At 41.8% G+C, this 10,998-nt stretch overlaps 1 protein-coding gene across 2 annotated transcripts in view; it reads left to right on the top strand.

Annotated features, from left to right (window-relative positions):
* SEC63 (SEC63 protein translocation regulator) overlaps window positions 1-1,828 on the top strand; it is a 66,724-nt gene extending 64,896 nt beyond the window's left edge. For both annotated transcript variants that reach the window (XM_081828761.1, XM_006743711.2), the window contains one exon: window positions 755-1,828. In XM_081828761.1, coding sequence (XP_081684887.1) covers window positions 755-898 — 144 coding nt within the window. In that variant the 3' untranslated portion in view covers window positions 899-1,828. The remainder of the gene's footprint in view (window positions 1-754) is intronic.
* Window positions 1,829-10,998: the final 9,170 nt, after the last annotated feature.

Below are 10,998 nucleotides of genomic sequence, written 5' to 3'. Positions count from 1 at the left end.
CTATAATTTGCTGTGACTTTACAGGGCCTCACCACCTGGGTTCTGGGTTTTGTTTTTTTTAGAAAAGTACATGTATTTTCCCACAGATTGTTGGAGTGTTTATTAATTTCTGAGATTAATTTTTTTTTATCATCTTATACATTTTGTATAAGTATCATTTGAAGCACATTCCTATCAATGTTTACCAGTTTCACTTGAGGTTTTTATAAAAGGCCTTCTGTTGTGTAACGTTGTGGTGAAGTGTTGTTGCATGGTGTACTGGAGTCCCAGAGTAAAGGGAGCTGGGAAAGGCAGGCCTGTTTTTTTCCCACGAGGGTACCATATTTCTTTCCATTGTCTATAGAATTTCACTTCATGAATATGGAGGCTGCAAAATACTTTTTTGAAAGTCACACTTGAGTTTTTCTTCTCTCAGCAGACTTATTAAGACATAAGACTTACTAAGACATAACTCAGTGTTCTTGCTCAAGAATCACAATTATTAATCTTTCATTGTACAGAATAAATAGTATAGCTTCTGTAGAATTAAAATATCAGACCGTATTTGAAATTTAACTGCATTTGCATATTAGATTACCTTTTTATTTCTGGGATGAATGTCTATTGTAAATAAATATGTTAAATTTAGAGTTAACAACCATAAAGTCTGTTTCTTTATAATTGCTGTGGTCAAAGAAAACCTTTTCTTTATCAGATATTTCTTCCATTTTTCCTCCCAAAATTTCTGATGTCTGCATTTAATTCTTCTTTATAGTTGGAAGTTCATGAGGCTAAACCTGTACCAGAAAATCACCCGCAGTGGGATACAGCAATAGAAGGGGATGAAGACCAGGAGGACAGCGAGGGCTTTGAAGATAGCTTTGAGGAGGAGGAAGAAGAGGAGGAAGATGATGACTAAGCAATACTATGAATGGACCACAGTATTTGCAACTTTTTGCTGTTTTGGAAGTGTATAATAAACCAGAAACAGTGCAGAACTGATGTTGAGGGAGGTGTTTAGTTCTTTACTAGAAATGGGTGCATAATATAACTAGGCAGTGGTGATGCCTTGGTACAGTCTGAAAAATGCTTAAGGCTTGTTAAAGCCTTTCAAGTATGGGATGGTGCATTTATTTCATTGGCAAATGATAATAAACCCTTTGTTATAACTGTCCAGAAGTGTGGGCTATGTATTATCTGATCAATTTATGGTCCCAGTAAAAGTAAAGGTACATGAAAACCAATCTATAAGTGAGCAGTTTTTCTTTGTTTAGGTTTAGTTTTCAGCAAACATGAAAGTATGATAAACACCACACATGTTTTTAGTAACATCTGCTCAAGTTTTAAGCTTTTGATAAGCTGTCATTCATTTATTGACATTTTGCAGTGATACAAGACTGTTTATAACAGCTCCATTCATAGCTTTAAACTTTTTATTTTTACCTGTCTTGGTCATAAGTTGGCATTCTGTCCCATTCCACATAATATAGAGGGCTACATTTGGGGATTTTACTTTTCTTAATTGCCCAGAGTTATCAGACAGATTATAAAAAATGGCTTTTAATGGCTTAAAACATTTTTAAGCCTCTATTTTAGCAGATCAGTGCAGGATCTAATTCTTTTTATAAGCTATAGGTCTAAAAATGATTGTGGGACCATATGTTCTCTGATGTTGGTGACTCATGTTATTAAACCTTTTTTAAAAGGTTCATAAGCTGAAATACATTCTTAGCTTTTAATCCACCTGACTCAGAAGCCTTTTAAGGAAAAAAAAAACACATAACTTGCAAAGGAGGCATTTTTTTGTATTCATTTTGGACTCCTGTCAATAAAATAGAAGTTTGACTCATTTTATGTTTGTAATGGTGTGTGTCTTTTTACTTCCAGAGAAAGGATATAATAGGATAATTCACTCTTTCAACTAAAAATTTAATAATGTACATTACTGCGGAAGTGATCGCTATTTCTGTATGGTATAGAAAAGCCCATGTGTGGGAGGAATTTCCCCCTCACACATTGCAACCCAGAAGGATAGTGCTTATAAAGAGTAGAAATGTATACATGATGAATCATTGAGGTAAAATGAATATTTTTATTACTAGATACTGAGGAAGCATATGTCTGTAATATTATAAGACTGTAATAGTCCTCGCCTATCAAAATCTCCGTAGGCCAAAGTACTGTTGGAATACTAATTTGTGACCTTATTGATTTAAAAGGTTGCCACATTCCATGCAGAATTGGTATTTTGTTACTGCGGTAGTTGGAAATAAAATTTGAAAATTACCAAAAACATGAATGGTTTTTCTGGTTCTAAATTTAGGATATAATTTCTACAATATACTCAAAGCAGTTTCTTCATTGGAATTTCCATCACCTGTTTTTTTGTTAGTTTGTTTCAGAGGTGTTAGTGAGACCCTTCCTTGGCAGTCAGTAGCCCCCCTGAGGATTTGTTTCATTTTACAAGTAGAAGGTGGGTTCAATTTTTGAGTCAGGTTTTTCTGGGAAGCTCCAGTGTCAGGTGAGACAGCAGCTGGTCACCTAAGTGCAATAGACAGGAGTGAGGCCAGCCGGTAGCAACAAGCAAAAGGGGGTTTGAGGAAACGTGTGACCAAACCAAACTGTGTAATGTGCACATCTCCTGGTTTTCTTGAAGGATAATATTCAAGAAAAGTATTTCTCTTCTAGTGGCTATTTTGTCTGAGGTTTTATTCTTTCAAACAACTGGCTTTCTGTGTTTGAGACTTTAGAGAGGATAATTTCACAATCCAGTAACTCACCACAGTGCTTAAAAAAAACAGGATCACCTTGACCTTAGAAAATCCCACCAGGCTGTTTTCCTTTGCCCTTTGTGTGATACATACATACTTCCCAACCACGCAAGTACATTACCCTCTAATTAGTACTTCAGGTAAAAAAACCTTCCATATTGCAATAGTGAAAGAACTGAGCCTTCAGTTTATAGTTCCTGTCTCTCCAGCCAATCTCAGAACTCCATATCCCTTCTTCTCTTGATCAAGATTTGATAACAAACCCTGGTTTGCATTTAATCTAATGGAAACTCTTAATGTAGTTTCAGTTTTGTTTTCCTGAAGAAACCGACATTTTATCAACAGAATAAATGAACATATAGATGAAAACATTCAGTGTGTGTACATAAAGTGAAACTGGTTATTTATGAAATTAAGTTACTTAAATTGTGTAATATTTTAATCTCTTTAAATTGGTGAAGTACCTATTAAAAGGTAACTCTTCCATGAGGAAACCACAATTGAAAGTCTAGCAGTTGTTTGTCATGTGTGTATCTCAATCTCAAAAGTCAGATGTTTGTGTCCTTTCTAAAAATTAAGTTTTCATGAATATTTTTTAAAACTAAGCACTTTGAACAAGGTTCTCTGTAGAGAACAATACTCTTCTAGTTCTCCCAGCTTGTACTGAGGGGTGGAGAAGGACGAGACTGTCCACTGTACTCCACTGCATGGCGGGAAGCTCAGACCTCGGGCGCAAGCAATAGGAGTAGGAGGATGCCAAAGGACTGATGCGGAAGAGGGTGGGGGAGGACGTTGAGCAATGTAATGAAGCTCTCTTGAGTGCATCATTGACCATGACGTTTATCTAGTTATTTGCTTCAACAAATCAAAACCAGATGCAGGAGTGTTCTTTAGCAACAATTACTTCAAATGTGATTCAGCACTCTATATATTTTTTGAGTGGTTGCTCATCATTCATCATATATTCACTGAGTTGCTATGATTGGATCCTGGAGTTATAGAAATAAAATAATTCATGTTCTTAAGGACTCACTGGTATTATGACAGGAAGATGTGTGGCAATCCATTCTAATCCATTTGCATTAGCTAATGGCCATTGTTTGGAATGCTTTTTTTTTTAAGTCTTTTCCACTGTAGGCAGAGGAATTTTTTTTTTTTTAGATGCTAGGTATTGGCTCTTTATTTTTTTTAATAAGCGAATCCTCATCCTTTATTTTGAAGTATTTCTTTAAAGCACTTTTCTCCCCAAATATTCTTACTCAACTCCATGAAATCCCCTATTTAGTTTGCCTTAAAATGGAACAGCCATCAGTGAACCATGAAGTAACATATCACTAGCTGTGTTGTGATTAGTCCAAATATGTCTTAAGTTAGCATCAAACATCTTCACACATTTAAACTAGATACTAGGGCTATTTTGCAAAACTTTGAAAAGCTGTGATCTTGTACATTTTTCTGTAACCTGAGCTAAAAATCCAAATATAGCGATCATTGGCATGCTTTAGGACTGTGGTTTCAGGTGGGGGTGTGTTACATCCCTGGGGTATGCAGATAAATCAGTCGGTTGGGAAAATGTTAAAATGGTTATTTGTATTTACTCTCATCCTTTTAAATTTCTATTTTTGTGTGTTTTATAATGTACATAATATATTGTACAATTGTACACTTCTATAATTCGTAAATAAATACATTTATTGGTTCATTATTTTTTTCTGATTTCAGTGCATGATCGAAACATTTGGATACGTTGCTTTTACGTATAGATAGGGTGGCATTTAAACTGAAATGATTTGGACCTTTGGCACTCAATATTTGAATTCACAGTGTGATGTTACTCTGCTGGGAGTTGGCATTCACTCTGTCTAGCCGTACTGTAGTCCCCAGGAGCAAAGTGACACTTTCTAAGATGAGAACTGAGTAGGTTTCGTGATGGGGTTAATAGATGAGGGTAGAGTTCTAAGCAGATGTCATCCCTGGAGTGGAAGTGGGGCAGGTAGAGGCCAAAGAGCTAGGGGCTAACTGCTGGGATGTCCAGCAAAGGCTACAGCTGTTAGAGGTCCCTGTAATCTGGCTGCTACAAATCAAAGGTGAGTATGGGAAGGATTGTCCACTCTCTTTTCAGCACTAGGTGGTTCAGCATTAACCTGTCAGGCTGCATATGCAAAGGGAGCTGTGTTCCTTTATCTTTCTGAACACCTGAGGTTTACCCTTTAAAATCTGGAAAATGGTAGCAATAGATAAAAGAGATGGGAACAGTTTCCATAAAGAGCAACTTCAAACTATTTCCCTGTAGTTTCCAGCCTGGTTCCGGTAGAGGGCGATAGGGCTATAATTTTTATTAGCAAAGAATGGTTGAGCTTGTGGGACTAAACCAAAACTAAAGACATGCTTTGTAATTTATTTCTGTTTCCACCTTCTGGGATTACCTTCTTCCCCTTTTTTTTTATCCCTATCTAACCGTTGTCTTTCTTAACATGTATCCTTTAATACATTATATTTACTTCTTGGTTTTCTAGCTGGAAATACTAGGTCCCTTTGCAACAAATTCCAGAAGACAATCCATATTTATTCATTGTGCTGGAATTGTATTAGATCGTTTGCGTGAGAGAGGTGGGAAATTAGGTAGGAATAAAAGATCCTTTTATTCTATAAAATTTAAATTTTGGGGTTGGTTGGTATCAAGAACTATATATGAAGGGTCTGAGACACTGCAGGCTAACAAGTTAACCCGCGATAGTGTCATGGATGTTAGCAAAAGACAGGAGAGTCCTGGGTCAGAAGCACTGCAGGCTGTGTGAGCTTCATGTTCCCCATCTGCTCCTCTGATCCCCCAAGTTCCATGGGGGCTCCGCAGAGCAGATGTTGCACAAGGAAAATACTTGAGTCACAGCTGATGAATTTCTAGTTCAGGAAGCCTCGTCTTTTAAAGGGTATACAAGCAAAGCTGTCCAAGAGGGAGATATTCTCACTTCCAAGCTAGTTTCCTACATAAATATCAAAAGTCTGGAACAAAAGCTCTGTGCCTCTGCTCACAAGGTGTGCAGAAACATGAGATCCCCATGGAAAATTGTCTCTCAAAAGTTGGAATTCAAAATACATAGTACCTCTACTTACAGGGAGTCTTTGGACCTTTGGTTAAAATTGAGGAACCTCTGAAATATTCTCAACAGTCGTGCTGGCACCTATGATCATCCTTTGAGGGAAGATTTATTTTTGGTTTTGACTGTGAAAAGTTGCCCAGAGATTATGCAGATGAATGGGGAGGGTAATCAAATTTGCTGATAGACATTTTGATCAAGAATTAGGCATGTGACTAAAATTCAATGAGAGACTTTAAAAATCTTGATCATTAAACTGCATTTGAGACATCCAATAATATTAACAGGATAACTATAGCCTTCCTCATGTATATGCATTAGTCTGCATCTATAGCTTTGTAAAATTAGTCTACTTACTTTATAATCACATCCGAAGTTTCTCCAGCTTTTTCAAAAAATTCCAGTGTAATTAACATACAGTGTTACATTAGTTTCTCTCCAGCTTTTTAATTTCTTGATTCTCTGCCACATTCTTAGGATGTCAGTCACTGGCTGTGCCACATGTCAATTTCCAAGTTTCTCCAAAAGCCTACAGTTCCTCTTCTTGATGTGACAACATACACAGAGAGAAGGGGGAGCACCAGGAGGGGCGCCCCAGCTGAACGGAGGCAAAGCACCCCTTCCAAGTGTCTTGGACTTGCAGCTCGCTCCACAAGCCACTCCTGGTTCAGAACTCTGCAGTTATTCTTTTTCCCACCATCCCAAGGGGCTCTTGCCGCACTACCCACCCCTTACTCACGGAACACTGATGGGGGCCTATTATCATGGAAATCATAAGGATTAATGTGATTTTCAGCAAAGTGCTTTTGAGAATTGGAGATGAAGCTATAGTGTTGTGATTCACAGCATTATTTCTTTATACACTGAAAGCCCCCACATCTTTCAAGTCTGCTGACTTAATGACAGGATATCTCAGTAAATGTCAGGAGTGACACGTCAGGAGCAGCACATTTCAGACGGGAGTTCGGGTTCGGTAATACTAAAACGGAGTTTTGAGTAGAATTTTGAATGTGTGTTAAAAAGAAAAATCTTTAGGGCGCCTGGGTGGCTCAGTTGGTTAAGCGACTGCCTTCGGCTCAGGTCATGATCCTGGAGTCCCGGGATCGAGTCCCATATCGGGCTCCTTGCTCAGCGAGGAGTCTGCTTCTCCCTCTGACCCTCCCCACCTCATGCTTTCTCTCTCTCTCAAATAAATAAATAAAATCTTTAAAAAAAAAAAAAAAAGAAAAATCTTTAGAGCTAGGGAAAAAAATCTTTAAAAAGCCTTCCTCCATCTCGCTCAGTCTGATTTGTCAAGTTTGCTTTGCATTTGGTACGAGGGTACTTAGAATCTGATCGAACCGAGGGCCTGCCTCCCAAGCCCTCCACGGAAGCGAGCGGGAACGCAGGACTGGACGCGAAATCCCTGGGCGCTAGCGTTGGAACTCCGTCCGCCCGCGGGGCCGCACCGGCCTGGGAAGTTAGGGACGGCGCGCGCGGAGGGGCTGGGAACCGGTGCGATGCTCTCTGCAGCTGGCGGAAAGGGCACTCCCAGTCTGACGACCCACAGCGGGCCGGGCGTGGATGGAGGGAGAGACGGAGAAGAGAAGTGACCTGTCACAGCGGAGGACAGAACCGGAGCGGGGACGCAGGCACGCTTCCGGACAGGGTGCTGCGCACCGGCCGTCTCCCGGCGCCACGCTGCTTCCTAGGGCAGAGCTAGCCCCCCGGAGCCCCATCGCCGAGCTCCTGGCCCGCGCCTGCCCCAGGGGCCTGGGGCTGCGGGGAGGGGCTGTTGTTTCCTGGCCCAGGTGCTCAGAACACAGAACGAGAAAGAGCGGGCAAAGATCCCTGCCGTACACTCTGCAAGGGGGAGAAGAATGAACAATAACTATAATCGATAAGCGGTGTAAATAGTACATTTGAGCGTGGTAAGTGTAGTGGAAAAAAGGAGTAGAGAAAGGTAAAGAAGGTAGGGGGAGGGCAGTTTCAGCTTTCGGGGTCAGAGGGAGTCTCCTCTCAAAGCCGGCATCTGGGCCAAGGCTTGAAGGGGTGAAGAAGTTAGGGGTGCAGGTGCTTGGGGGCCGGGTGTTCCGGACCCGGGCTGTCAGACAGGAGCGGCCTGGCCTGTGGGCAGAGCGCGGGAGAGGCCAGTGGCCACATCAGAGTGAATCAGGGGAGAGAGAATGAAGTCGCGGCAGGCTGGGCCTTGTAGGTCCTTGTAAGGACACTGGCTTCAACTCTGAGTAAGTGGGAGCCATTGCAGGTTTTTGAGCAGGGGAGTGATGGGATCTGCTCATGTCTTTTTGTTTTGTTTTTTTAAAGATTTTATTTTTATTTATTCATTTGAGAGAGAATGAGAGAGAGAGAGAGCATGAGAGGGGGGAGGGTCAGAGGGAGAAGCAAACTCCCTGCGCAGCAGGGAGCCCGATGCGGACTCGATCCCGGGACTCCAGGATCATGACCTGAGCCGAAGGCAGTCGCTTAACCAACTGAGCTACCCAGGTGCCCGGGATCTGCTCATGTCTTAAAAGGATCCCTCGGCCTGTTGTATTTAAAACAGACAAAGGGGCACCTGGGTGGCTCAGTCGTTAAACGTCTGCCTTTGACTCAGGTCATGGTCCCAGGGTCCTGGGATTGAGCCCCGCATCGAAGAGCCTGCTTCTCCCTCTCCCACTCCCCCTGCTTGTGTTCCCTCTCTCGCTGTGTCTCTCTCTGTCAAATAAATAAATAAAATCTTAAAAAAAAAAAAAATAAAACAAAGACAAAAACAAAAACCAGACCAAGGAGAGAGGGGCCGAAGCAGCAAGACCCAGTGAGAAGGTTATGGCAGAAATCTCCCGGGAATTTTGACCCACTTACAAGGCAACAGGTGCTGTGCGTTTGTCCACACAGAGGCTCTGAGAGGGCGGCAGCTGTGGAGGTGGGGGGCAGAGCTTGGATTTGGGCTGTGCAGATTTGAAGATAAAGCTGGCAGGATTTTCTAGTGAATTGGATGTTCTGTTAAGAGAGAAAGAGAGGAGTAAGGATGCTGCTAAGAATGTTCCTGAGCAAGTGGAAGGATGGAGTTGCCATCAGCTGAGAAGGTAAAGGCGAGATGTGGAACAGATCTGGGGGGAAAGACTACAAGTTCGTCTGAGATTCTTCAAATGGAGAAGTTAGGGATGCGGCTGGATGTATGTCTGGAGTTTGCCAGCAAAGTCTAGTTAGTAATATAAAATTGGGGCTAAATGGCATTAACATGCTGAATGAGATCCCCAAAGAAACAAGGGCAAAGGTCTGGGCCCCAAGGGGGATTGACATTACCAGACTGGGGGGCGAGGGAGGCAGAGAAGGAGTCACAGGAAAACCAGGAGTGTGGTGACCTGGAAGACACTGTGTCAGGAGAAGGGGTACCTCTGGTGTCACCTGCTGCTGAGAAGGCAAGTGAGATGAACATGGGTGTTAGCCGGGAAGAAGTGTTGCTGATTTCCCTAAGAGCACTTGCAGGGGAGCAGTTGGAGACAAAACCCCGTTCCAAGTGGGCTTGAAAGAGAATGGGAATTAGGGCAGTGTGGTATTGGGACAAAAGCAAAGAGGTCAGTGATACAGAATGGAAATCCAGAAACAGACTGGCACGGGTGGACAGACTCACACAGCTGGTGTCTGTGACAGGTTTTGCAGTACAGTGAAGGAAAGGAAGGCATTTTCAAAATATGGTGCTGGGACAATGGGATACCCCATTCAGGGGTGGGGGGAAACGATGCATGGTCCCCTTCTCATTCCTTACGCAACAATTAATTCCAGGTGGCTTGGAAGTCTAAATTTGAAAGGCAAAACAATAAAAGCTTTTAGAATATAGGAGATATTTATGACCTTAGGGTAGGCTACAAAGAGCATGTCTAAAAAGGAAAAAAAAATTGAGAAATTGAATTACATCCAAATGAAGGACTTTTGTTCTTCAAAGACACAATAAAGAAATGAAAAACGGAAGCCCTAGCGTGGGAGAAGTTATTCGTCACACACACAATTTAGAAAGCCCTTGAATCCATACTAAACAAAAGACTCCTACAAATTGGTAAGAAAAAAAAAAGACAAATCAATGGGAAAATTGGCAATAGGCTTAAAAAGACACTTTGTGTCACAGATTGGGTCCTTCAGAAGCAGACACTGAGAAGGGGTTTGTGGTGTCAGATATTTATTAAGAACCAAGATGTTTAGGGGGCGCCTGGGTGGCTCAGATGGTTAAGCGTCTGCCTTCGGCTCAGGTCATGATCCCAGGGTCCTGGGATCGAGTCCCGCATTGGGCTCCCTGCTAGGCGGGGAGCCTGCTTCTCCCTCTGCCTCTGCCTCTCTCTCTCTCTCTCTCTCTGACTCTCATGAATAAATAAATAAAATATTTTAATAAAAAAAAAGAACCAAGATGTTTATTGTGAACAAAAGAGGGAGGAAGCAGGAAGAGGCAGAGAAAGGAGCTGAACTTTAACGTAAACCTAGCAAAGCCTGGACCAGCCTAGGAGGGTGCTCAGGAATGAATATTGCTCATTAGTATGTCTCGTGCCAGGCTGAAAAGGCTGTCTCTTTATAGTCCTGCCTTGCTCAGTGAGCATGGGCTCCTCAGGAAGAGCATGACCTTGACAAGGTGGTTCTCTGTATCAAGGCCAGCCCTGAAGGAACCGTTGGCTGGAGGCTGTCTGCCGACCACACTCCCTGCCGCTAGGCAACATGACCTTCCTTGAAGGAGGATCTGAGTGCCGTGTCTCCCTGTCTACTCTACTGCACAAAACACTATATCCGAAGGGCAAAACAAATACATGAAAAGCTGTTCAAGTTCTTTATCCATCAGAGAAATGCAAATTAAAACCACAATGAGATATCACTACCTGTTCACCAGAAGGCAGAAGTTGAAGAATTGGCAATACCAAGCGGTGGACACATAGCACCTTGAAATCTCATCCACTCTGGTAAAAATATAAATTTGTAGATCACTTTGTAAAGCAGTTTACCATTAGTTACTAAAGTTGAAGTTATGCATAGGCATGGACATAGTAATTATACTTTCAGGTATTTACCAACAGAAATGCATGCACATATGTACCAATAGACATGTATTAAGAATGCTCATAGAAGTAAGTCAGAGAAAGACATGTATCATATGACCTCACTGATATGAGGAATTCTTTTTTTTTTTT

Source organism: Leptonychotes weddellii, chromosome 8, assembly GCF_054177405.1.
Source record: "Leptonychotes weddellii isolate Sample4059 chromosome 8, ASM5417740v2, whole genome shotgun sequence".
NCBI lineage: Eukaryota > Metazoa > Chordata > Mammalia > Carnivora > Phocidae > Leptonychotes > Leptonychotes weddellii.
The sequence above is the reverse complement of the archived record's forward strand: the minus strand, read 5'-3'. Positions and strand labels throughout refer to the sequence as shown.